The sequence below is a fragment of the Sinocyclocheilus rhinocerous genome, unplaced genomic scaffold (genome assembly GCF_001515625.1).
Source record: "Sinocyclocheilus rhinocerous isolate Xijiao unplaced genomic scaffold, SAMN03320098_v1.1 scaffold1004, whole genome shotgun sequence".
Taxonomy (NCBI): domain Eukaryota; kingdom Metazoa; phylum Chordata; class Actinopteri; order Cypriniformes; family Cyprinidae; genus Sinocyclocheilus; species Sinocyclocheilus rhinocerous.
This window is the reverse complement of record NW_015627248.1, coordinates 45,741-57,543: the sequence shown is the minus strand read 5'-3', so window position 1 is coordinate 57,543 and position 11,803 is coordinate 45,741. Positions and strand designations below refer to the sequence as shown.

At 39.6% G+C, this 11,803-nt stretch overlaps 1 protein-coding gene across 2 annotated transcripts in view; it reads right to left on the bottom strand.

Annotated features, from left to right (window-relative positions):
• Nucleotides 1–6,789: 6,789 nt before the first annotated feature.
• Nucleotides 6,790–11,803, bottom strand: part of LOC107725224 (zinc finger MYM-type protein 4-like) — a 39,436-nt gene continuing 34,422 nt past the window's right edge. For both annotated transcript variants that reach the window (XM_016534417.1, XM_016534425.1), the window contains exons 24-29: nt 10,550–10,694; nt 10,227–10,378; nt 9,919–10,033; nt 8,395–8,643; nt 8,150–8,273; nt 6,790–7,042 (exon numbers count right to left, since the gene is read on the bottom strand). In XM_016534417.1, the coding sequence (XP_016389903.1) occupies nt 6,832–7,042; nt 8,150–8,273; nt 8,395–8,643; nt 9,919–10,033; nt 10,227–10,378; nt 10,550–10,694 (996 nt within the window). In that variant the 3' untranslated portion in view covers nt 6,790–6,831. The remainder of the gene's footprint in view (nt 7,043–8,149; nt 8,274–8,394; nt 8,644–9,918; nt 10,034–10,226; nt 10,379–10,549; nt 10,695–11,803) is intronic.

The following is an 11,803-nucleotide window of genomic DNA, read 5'->3' as shown; positions in this document are numbered from 1 at the left end:
TACCACTCAAATTAGAAAACATTATTATAAGCTAACCATTGTGAATCGGGCTAAAGTAAGGCGATAGTTTTGAACACTGGCTGGTTATGTACTTGCTCAAATATTGATTTCGGATCATTTTTAAACAAAAAAAGTTACGGACTGCGGCTTTAAATTATGATTTTGCCCAACCTTGTTAAGAATTCTCAAATCCATTTTGAAACACATAATAGAGACATCATAGTGCTGGGAATTTATGTCATGTGCTGCTGCAGAATATTCAATCGAGGCCAAAAGATTCAGATTGGACCCAGGAACAACAGTGACGTTGTTACAAAACTAGCATAATGTAGGTTACTGAGGAACAACGGTGGGCGGCAGCAAAATCCCATGCACCCCAGCAGCATAGACATATAGTGTGTTCGCTGACACTCGACCCACTTATGCATTATCTTGGCACACAATGCATTCGGTTTGGCCTCATTTTCACTGAAACACAAAAATACTAATATATATATATATATATATATATATATATATATATATATAGGCCACGAGACAGATGGAGCAATGGAAAGGAGGCTGAAGGTGGGTGGAGCCTGAGAAGGCTATCCAAAAGCATGCTAAATAAACAGCTAAGAATAAAAAGAAATTAAGTGACAAAACGAAGACTTTGATCCTCCACATTTGATTTATTGACAACTCAGGCAGAACACATTTCCTTTGCAATGTGTTAACAGGTGAAACAACTCTCCCTGTGCTGAATTTAAACTTTATAAACCGAGCTAAGCACACATATTTTACTGCATATTAAGCATTATTTGTGCTATAAACTGTGCTCCTTTATTGATGAGGTCAAAATTTCTACATCAGCCTATTTGCTATTCATCATTCAGCACATTATCACACTCAGTTCTTTAAAATTTACCCCAGTAACATATAGTACTTATTGTTATACAGAGCACACAGCATATAGCAAATAGATGATCTATTATTGACATAACATTAGTGTGCAATAGATTTTAAGCTCCTATGCTTGATCTCTGATAGTCATATTGCATCCACAATCACATATTAATAGCCAGACTTATCAGTTAACTTAAATACTTACTGGTCAACATAACATTGAAATCAATAACAACTCAATAAATCCATAAAGCTGTCCACCATGACATAAACTTTAAAACAGAAATGTAGCTTAAAAGAGAGACTTAAACTGTGCTTCAACAAAACTGCTATCAAGAACACATCCAAATTGTATTGTGAATACTGATAGATGCTGGAGTCATGACTTGGAAATAATATGTACATTATTAAATAATGAGAAAAAAAGGAAAACAAAAACTAAATTACCTGTTTATGATGTTTAGAATTCTTAAATGGGCTCTAATACAATAGGTTTGCCAGTGCAGTAATAAGAGTTAGGATACAGACTTCACCTCAGTGTGTGTCTCTGCCCCCTGTGTGTACTGTGAGGACACCTCTTCCAACTCAGCTCTCTCCTGTACAACAATAGCAGCCAACTCCCCAGGCTGGCAGGAAATCTGCTGAGCTTGGTTGCCATGGAGCAGTTTGTCTGCATCCGATTGGTCCTCGCAGAATAGCTCTGGCAGCACCCCCTGCTCTAGCTCCTCCCAGTAGTCCCAAGCAGGCTTGGAAGAGTTTGGCTCGGGTTCAGAATCAGTCAGGTCTGAGTCCCAGTCGCTATCTCCTCCTACAGCCGAGGCCAGAACAAAGTCTGCCTTAGAACCGCTGTCCTCTGATTCAGAATCTTTGGAGTCATATGCTGAATGTCCCTCTGTCACCAGCAGGTGGCAGTCAGGAGCAGCCAGGTAAACAAAACTATCTGTAGAGAGGAAATCACATTCATCAGGGTAAGGGCAAGGTTTGGCAAAGGAAGTCAGAGGCAATGGCTCCTCCAGTGCAGGTTTGGTCACGTTTTCCTGTGTGGTTGGGGGCAGCACTGACACTGCCAGGTAGATAAAACTATCTGTGGCAACAAATGAATCTGCATCGCTCTTGACTAATAACGTTTCTTTAGCTTCATGTTTGGAGGGGGACAGCAGTAAAGGCACATCAGTCTTTGATGTGTTCACAGTGTTATGAATCTCTTGAATTTGAGATCCTGTGTCCACAGGTTTCAAGCGTGCTTTTATTTCTGTAGCTTTAGTTGTAATCTCTTTACAAAATGCTTGCCTTCCTAGCTCTATGCTATTAGCTCTCAGCCCAGAGGGATCTTTTTTGTTAAACATTGCCGATTTATTTGCTTTTGGAATTGAAGAGTATGTCCCAGTCTTTCTGACATCGACTTTTCCCTCTATCCCTTGATTAAGAGATGTAATGCTTCCAAGATCTGACATAGCTCTGTCATTATCAGAAGTGATGTCCTCTCTACTGGTTTGGCTTGGATTTGACATGTAGACACCACTCGAATCTGAGTCTAGCGTCAGGTTGGAATCTGGTGACTCGCTATGGCCATATTTGTTTCCCATTTGGGCGTCAATGGTGGCAAGATCTAAACTGGTTGGGATCTTTTCATGAGCAAGTTTAAGGCTCCCTGGCTGAGTCACAATAACATTACTTTCACCTTCACATGTTTGTAAATTATACTGAAATTGTGGTTCGTCGTCATCTTGGCTTTCCACAACTTTTTGGTTCATTCTCTCAATCTCCAACATATCTTCAGCACCCAGTTCTGAGCTTGTACCTGATGGAGCTTGTGAGCCACCAAACCCGGATGGAGGATGTAAAAGAGGCCAGTGCCTTAGAGAGCCAATATTTTGCAAATCTTCATTCCATGTCTCATCCCAAAGTGAATTAACCATCTCTAACACAGCTTCCCAGTTCTCTTCCTCACATTCAGGAGTGGTATTTTCATCAATGCCTGGCTCAACGCTCTCCTGTATGAACACCATTTTGCTCTCTTCTTCTAAAGATTCCTGAATCACACTCTCAATTTTGGATGCTTCAGCTTTACATTCTTCTTGATCCCGAAAGAGCTTCCATTCCTGTAGAGAGCAATCCTTCAAATCTCTTGTTAATGCAGACTTGCCGAGCTGCCCATCCACATTTCCTTGGTGCTCGGGGAACGGTGAAAGACGAGGAATGGTCTTTTTGTCGGAGACACTCCGGATTAGCAGAGAGGGTAGTGGGGGAAGAATTGGGAGGTTATGTACTGCACCACCTTGTCTTACTGTCCTCCTCCTTCCAATCAGTCGCCGGGGCCAGGTGGACTCCATCGGTGTAGGGGAGACAGCAGGTCTTTTTGATGTTTGGGAGCGCAGAAGTGGCGTAGTGTCTGCTTCAGTTTCTGGGGTGGTTGGTGGCAGTTCTTTCTCAGGCTCAGTGTTCTGGGGTTTAAAAGTCAGAAACAGATTATCTTTTGCCATGCCCCCATTGTTCCTCATACCTTGGCCAATCTCTAGTTTGTCTTGGTCTTCCTGACCACACATCAGGGCACTTACAGATAACTCTGACAGAGGTGGTCTTGGTAAAGACGGTTGGGTGGGTAAAGACGGCCTGTTGAACTGCTGATGGAAGGGCAATGGAGAGGGAGAGAAGAACACAGAAGGTGTATGTGTACCAGTGGAAAAAGGGGATCCAGAGAATGGTGAAATCTGTGGGGAGTTGAAGCTGTTTGGAAAGAAGGCAACTCCTGGGTTTAAGTAGGTCTTTTCTCCTGGGGAGAGTTCAAATGTTTCTGGGAACTTTGGTGGAGACAAAACCTTCCAGGAGTGGCGGCAGAGGTTGTCCTTCTTGGCACTGTCCTGGTGATGCCGCTTGTTCATGGATCCGCTTGGAGCCGAGCTGCAGGATACACTGGGGGACGCCGACCTCACAAACCCTCTTGGTGACTTGCTCAGTTCATCATTTGCTAATTTCAGAGAATCAAAAATGCACCTCTCATCCAGTTTTCTGCCACTGCTGCCTAGCACAGAAGACCTTGTGTCAAACATGTCTCCACCTGCTCCCAGGGAACCATTACTGGAGAAGTCAGTTTCTCGACCCCTTCTTGAACCCAGAGTGCTGTGTGCCGAACTGTGGTCGATCTGTTCATTGATGCACATTGTGTCATAAATGGAGCGTTGAGGGATATACCCATCTTCATTGTAGCCCTCTCTGTCATCCCCTTTTTTCGAACAACAAGGGCTCTGCTGTAAGCAGCCGGGACGACTTAATGGCTTTCCCATTGTGTCACTTCTTGACGATGGCCTACACAACCTCCAATATAATCCTCCAGAAGTCTATAGCATGACGTTGCCAGAGCATGTGTACCAGGTCTTCTTAGCAATTATTGGAGACAGACATTTTTTATTTAATCAAAAACTGAAAATACTTTATGAAACTTACTGGTTTTCTGGTGACAGCAAGTAGCCAAGAAATGGCTTCAGTATCTCCACTGAAAATAGAAATAAAAATTCAAAAAATAAAACATGCTTCCCTTAAATGAATAGTTTGACGGCAACATCAAGTGGGAAGGAAGCAACTTTGTGAGTCTGTTAGCATTACATTTCCATGTAAACGGAGTAGCTTTTCATTCATAAACTGACATAATGAAGCTGCATGTCTGTCTATCCGCTCCGTTTAGCCAGATATAAGCAGTTCTGTTCCAAATTTAGAGCTCCTATTCTCCTAAGGCAGCATCTTTACACTTCAAAAATGCACAGTATTAGAGCAAAAACTCACTTCCCTTCCTCATTCAAATGTGGCATAACACTTCGGCATGGTCTCTTTGCATTGCTTCTCTTCATGTTGTTAATCACTGACGTAACTCTAGCAATCATAGCATCGCTGGATGACAGATGGTTGGTCCAAGTCCCTTATGCGCTGGTGGTCCAGGTGTGAAAAGTGTACAGGAATCCAGGCATCCAGTCTGTATTTCAGCATTATCTTTCAGCTCTCAGTCTTGTCCTTCGTCACACAGAAACACAGTTGGTTTGATAAATAGCCTCTTTTTCCAACACCAACGGCAGCTCTTTCTCTCCCTCCTCTCTCTTACTGCCTCACTATCACTCTCTCAGCTCCCTCCCCTGAGTTCTGAGGATGCTTCAGGGCTTTAGCACTTATCAGGAGCTTAGGACTTTTTTTGCCTCTCTCATTTCATTTCCTTTCAGTCACTTTTATCTCAATTTGGTTTGACCTCTAATAAGATGGCTTAGATTTTCATCAGATGTTATCTACATTTGCCAATATCCTTGTCTTATCGGTGTAAATCTAAATGAAATGGTTAGCACAAATTATGCAACAGCATGGCTTTTAAAAATGCAAAGTTTGACATTGTACGTTTTTCAAACAACGATTCAGTCATGCACTGCCAGATTGTCTGTCTTTGTTGTACTTCTCTCTCCCACACTCTCCTCTCATTCTCGAACCCTCTCGAATCACACCTCATCTGCCCGGAGCACGCCCACACACTCTTTTTGAACAGGCAATATAATCTGTCCCCGAGATGAGCCATGACCAACTGTACATTTACGAACAATTGGTAGAAAATATAGTGATCAAGCAAACAGCATTTGCCCTTTAACAACTGTAGATATAAATACTTCAGCTGCCTCACTTATATATTGCTCCCCTTATGTTAGCCAGGCAATGCTGAAAGTCAGTTGGAGGCTAAATTAAAGGTCCTGATGTGGGACGTTCAGGTTAAGTTAGACAATAATTGCATCACTAAAGGCTGATGCATATATATGTATAAGTGCTTTTCATATCTGAATTGCATGATTATCAACAGCAGCAGCACATTCAGAATCCAGTGCGAAGCACAAGCAACAGCTCTTGTCTCTGTTACCATGGTAGCGAATGACAATTGGCTTTACATCGTAGGCTGGCGCTGCATCTATCTGTGCAAATATCAGCATAATCATGTGGCTAAACATTGCTTATTTGATTCCCTATTGTTGCCCTGTCAAAGTCCTGTCATTTGAACTAACAAAGCAGGACTGCCCTCTATTGACTGAGACAGGACACTTTGAATCCATAAATGCATCACACTCATAAATGTTGCATTAACATCTTTTCTAGAAGCGAAACATCTAATTACAGAAACCAAGCAAGGTCTTGACTGCCAGAAAGAGTACTTTTTTAAATCTCTATTTCTTAAAGACCCAGTGAAATCAAAATTGGAGCTTTTAGTACATCTATTAGTTTTGAGGCCACCTGTATGTCTGTGGTCTAGAAAAAGTTCATTTCAGCAGATACTAACATTCAAAATTGTCTTTTTCTTCTGTGCATTTTATACACATGGGAATATGCAAATTTTTGTCCATTAAAATGCAATGGGATTTCTATCTTTACTGTCTGTCCTCTCATAGCGGAGTGTTATTATAAATTTGTATCGCCAACTGTTGCTCAAATCACTAATACTGTTTTGTGGCTGCAAATTGTTTTTAGTGTGAATGATCCTTTACATATCAATAAGTGGAGAAAATAGCCATTGTGAAAAAAAAGCAGGTTAAAATCAGGGGCAACCCTTATAAATTGTACCAGAAGCAAACCAGTCATACATATGAGAATTCATATATATTTTCATATATAAGGTTACCAACAATGACATGATGACTGTTTAAACTTAAAAAGCTTTCACTAAATAATACTAAGTACTGAGAAACAATATCTACTGTGACTAAAAACCAAACAATTCCCCTTCAAATTTCATTTTCTGTAACATTCATGATAAATGACTTAAGGAATGTCTGTTGAGCTTGTGCACAATTTCAGTTTCGTTCATTTCTGTTTGTATTCCATTCCCATCTGAATAAAAGTAATATGTAGATGTCATTAAATGTCTCATGTTTTTTTTTTTTTTTAAGCTCTTTTTTAAAGCAAGGTATCAAAGTTTGTAGGTTTTCATTAAGAGCTTTCTTCATCTGATGAGTCCAGGTCCTTTTGCTGATGTTTAGAGTCCAGGTGAATGTCCCGTATAGCTAGGATACGTGTGAGCATGCTCTCCATCATGATGCTATCCAGTGGCTGGGCTGAGTACCACACAGGGCTGCTGGGGTGGCAAGAGGCCTCGGGCTGCAGGTAGAAAAGATCTGGACGCTGCTTCACAGAGTTTGAGCTGTGGATATACAAGAGAATGAACATTATAAAGCCTTGCTACTGAAAGCACCAGAAAAAGTGCTCTTTTCCTCCAAGCAAGAGCAATTTGAATGAAGCAAAACTCAAGCTGCATCATTCAAGGATCTGCATATTTCGAATGCAGTCTCAAAAATTCACAAAAACGTGATATAAGAAGGAAGAGAGTAATAAACTACACTAAATGAATAGTTCACTCCAAAATATCAAATGAGTGTTATTTTCAATCTTCTGTAAAACACAAAATGAGATGCAAGTTTAACTGTTTAGCAGAGGAAGGACGACTTTACAGTAAAAAATTATCATCCACTTTCACTGAACATGCTCCCATTGAAAACATACAAGTTTGGAATTATATAATGGTGAGTGAATCATGACAACTTTCATTTTTGGGTGAACTATCCCTTTAAAGGCAGAGTAAGCGATTTCTGGTAGCCAATGTTGATATTTGAAATCACCAAAACAAACACGCCACTACCCCAAAAGGGTCTTGCCCCTATTTTGATAGCTCCGCCCCACATATACGTACGCAACCCAGGCAACGATTAGTTCTGTGAAACAAAGCAAAACCAATGTTACACCGTGTCTACGGACGTGAGCGGTGCGGCGCAACAAATCCCCGACAGAAAACTGCTGCCGGGTTCTATTTATGACGTGCTGACACACATTTCAAATGGTTTTCAACGGTCGTTTGATCGCGTCCAGTGTAGGCAGACTTTAGCTGTTGTAGACACGGTGTTACTCACCTATTGAGAAGAAACAAAGCAACCTCGGCGTCCGATCGCAGGCCTCCGCTCCTTGAGTTCTCTCCAGCACTGGAAAGCTGATCCGATATTTACACGGGTCCTACTTCTTGCCTTATCGTTCCGCAGACGTTTTCCTCTTTTGTTTTTTATCCGCCATCTCTATCTTTCTGTCGCTCGGCTCAGCTAATGTCCGTCCCATGCACTGAAAGCTCTCTCCTCCACATCACGAGTAGACACGCCCCTTATTGCTGATTGGCTACAAGTTTGTTTTGCTATTCGGCCCGAATCAGTTTTCTAAAGTGTTTTTGAAAAATCACATACCCTGCCTTTAAAATAACACTCACCATTTTGAGAGATAGAACTCGTAGAGTCTGACAGGACAGCGTAAGGGGTTCTCCACATTTTCGGGCATCTCCAAAAACTCCTCTTCCACAGTCTCTTCCTCTCTCCTCCTTTTACCAGCTGGTGCTTGATGTTCAATTAACACAAATCAAGAAATATTATGAGCACAGATGCACGCTCACGTGACACGAAGCTCTATTAAGATTTCAACACTATGTGGCCATTGCATCTTCAGCACAGCCCTCACCTTTTTTGTCCTTTTCCTCTTCCTTGCCAGGTAGTTTGAAGCAAAGGTAAGCGGTCATGCCATTTTTGGTGGTCTTCGAGCAGTGGGAGACATTGGAGAATGCAAGGCGTCGATGCTCTTCAACCGTTTTGAGGTTGAGCAGCTTGGATCCAAAAAACAGCAGCGTGTTGAGCAGAACAATCGGAGACAGAGCGCCCAACTGCTTGCATTCCCAAAGGTACTCCTCCTCAACCCGTGAGTGTATATATCCTGAAGAAACAGAAAAACAGACGTCGTGATTGCCTTAAAAGCATATTCACAACAAGAGTGAATTTTTAAATCTTGTACCAGGGACAAAAAAATAATAAATATAAAGTTTGGGGTTGGGTAGATTTTTTAAATGTTTTTCACCAAGGCTGCATTTATTCTATCAAAATTCAGTAGAAACAGAAATATTGTGAAAATATTATTACAATTTAAAACAACTGTTTTCTATGTTAATATGCTTTAAAATGTAATTTATTCCTGAGATGTCAAAGCTGAATTTCCAGAAGCCAATACTCCAGTCTTCAGTGTCACATGATCCTTCAGAAATCATTCTAATATGATGATTTGGTGGTCAAGTACCATTTCTTATCATCAATGTTGAAAACTATTAATATTTTTGTGGAAACACCAATACATTTTTTCAGGGTTCTTTGATGAATATAAAGTTCAAAAGCACAGCATCATCTGAAATATAAATCTTTTGTAACATTATAAATGTCTTTACTGTCACTTTTCATCAATTAAAAAAATTAGGAAAGGTGTTTTTTTTTAATGAAGAATTTCACAATTTTTAACTAGTCATAGCTTTTATATTTTTTACTAGTCAATTTCAGAGTTATTATAGATAAAATAAACATTATAAACCTTACATTTATTTAATTTCAGCCTGTTGCCAAAAAAACTAAAAATTTGATGACTAAAATAACTAAAACTGAAATTAAAAAAAACAATAAAATTACAAAATAAATTTACTAAAATTAAAATGAAAACAAAAATACAATTAAATTAAAAAATAAATAACATCTTAATGATACTAAAATATACTGGTTCAGTTGTATTTAAAAACAAGTAATTTTTGAAAGTAAAAATATTCTATTTAGTCTCTCAATTGAAATGATGTCAAACCATGCACAGCAATATAATTACAAAAATGTAAATTAAAACATTTTTATTTGGAGTAATGCATTACATTTCAAGGTATTAAGCTAATCAGCTTTACATGTAAACATTTAAGACTCTTATATGCTGGTGTGCATACAAATAAGTTAAGGTTTGTGCTTATTAACGCTGAAAATATTTTTGACCAATAAAATATAAGCTTTTGGATGATGTGTCTAGAACTGCCATTTCTTTTACTGCACTGTTCAAATGGTCTGAAAGGTTAGTCTTAATTTTTGTTGGACTTTGGTTTTGTTAATAGGCTATATTATATGTGACAATCAATTATGTTTTTTCAGCGCGTGACAAAAATGAGATGATTTTGAAAAGGACGGTTACCTCCAGGTGGCAACATATTTCCCCAGTCCTTCAGCAGTGTGGTGATGTCACTGATGAACTGACTATAGAGTGAATCCGTGAAGATATTTTCAAGACGCTCATTTTCAAGCAGACACTAAAAATTGAGTCGAGACAGAATGTGTCACTTAAAATGCTTATTAGAACATATAATACAACATCCATCAAAAAAGAAAAAAAAACACAAATCAAAATAAAATATTTACATATGATTACATTTATCTGAAGCTACGATGTAATAACAGATCAAGCTGGATTTAGGAGCAAATTATTTATTTTTAAGGTCAAACCTGCTGAATGCCTAGGCACAGGTAGTAGATGCTATCAGGTTCATAAGGCTCGCCGTTCGGCCTGCGGACCTCCTTAATGAAACGGCACAGACCATAACTGAGATCCGCAGAAGTGCACTGCAACAAATCCTCCTTCATAGTCATGGGGCCTCCTGAATAAGACACAGTGGGAGAAGAAAAAGTTGCTAAGACACATGGTGGGTCAGTGCAATGTCACACACTAACTGTGACAGTGACCTTTATTAACGACACATGCTGCGTGAGTCACGAAGCAGACGGGAGAGGTAGCGACTCCATGTTCTGACCCATATGTGTGAACTTACGGGACTGCTGCTCCTGTTCTCTTTGTCCCGGTTTCATTCTCACCCAGCTGGCCCAGGCTTTGACTCCGTACATCTGGTTGAGTTTTGAGCTGGAGGTACTAAGCCAAACACCGCCCGATGTATCGGTGCCAGACCGCTTACGACCCTGAATGAGACATAAAAACACAATTTGTATTACTAGACAATCTTTATAAGTTTCCTTATGAAAGTACAAGTAAAAGATTAAACCTAATAAAAAATGGTGTACACAATATCTGAAAATACGCAGTTTCATGGATCTTTGGAATAGTAAACAAAAGTCGAAGTGCTAAAATGACTAAAGATCAAAAAAAGCAAAACAGAATCATTTAAAAACATTACTAAAAAATTAAAAAAGTAATAAAAAAGTGCAAAATTACGAAAACTGAAAATATTAAAATAAAAGCTAATTCAAAATATTAACAAATACTATATTACTATATAAATACTGTAATAACACTGGAACTATCCTTTTAAAGGGGTCATATGATGCGATTTCAAGTTTTCAAGATTACAAGCTGTTCGTGAATAGATAAGATCCCTAAAGTTGCAAAGACTAAAGTCTCAAACCCAGAGATATTCTTTATAAAAGTTAAGACTCGTCCACGCCCTCCTAAAACGGCTCGTTCTAACACGCCCCCACATGTCTACGTCACGATGTGGGAAGATTTGCATAACGCCGCCCACATGCTCACGCAAAGAAAGAAGGAGGAACTTTATTGTTGCTGCCACCGCCACCGCCTCGTTGCAAAAGCGAAAATACTTTGTTTGGTCTTCCAAAAGAGTACACGATTTATGTTTGCGCGGCGCGTTGCAAAAAGGACAGTATAAGTCATTATAATCAGTATTTATGTCCCCACTGGATGCAACAAATGCCTCGTTTATAATGGGTTTTATTGGTTTTGTCTCGTCGCTCCGGCCGGGACAAGGCATCACAGTATGGTAAGGGGCGTAACATTTCCGTCACACGCTTGAGGTATTCGGCCAATCACAACGCACTGGATAGCTGGCCAATCACAGCACACCGAAGAGCTTTGTAAAAATCGACGCATTTCAGAAAGGCGGACATAGAGGAGAAACAATAATGTACAGTATGTGGAAAACAATGTGTTTTTTGAACCTTAAACTGCATAAACACATTTCATTACACCAAATACACAAAATAATGTTCTTTTTAGCAACATCATATGACCCCTTTAATAAGAAAATCTGCTAAAGCAAAGAGTGTAATAAAAA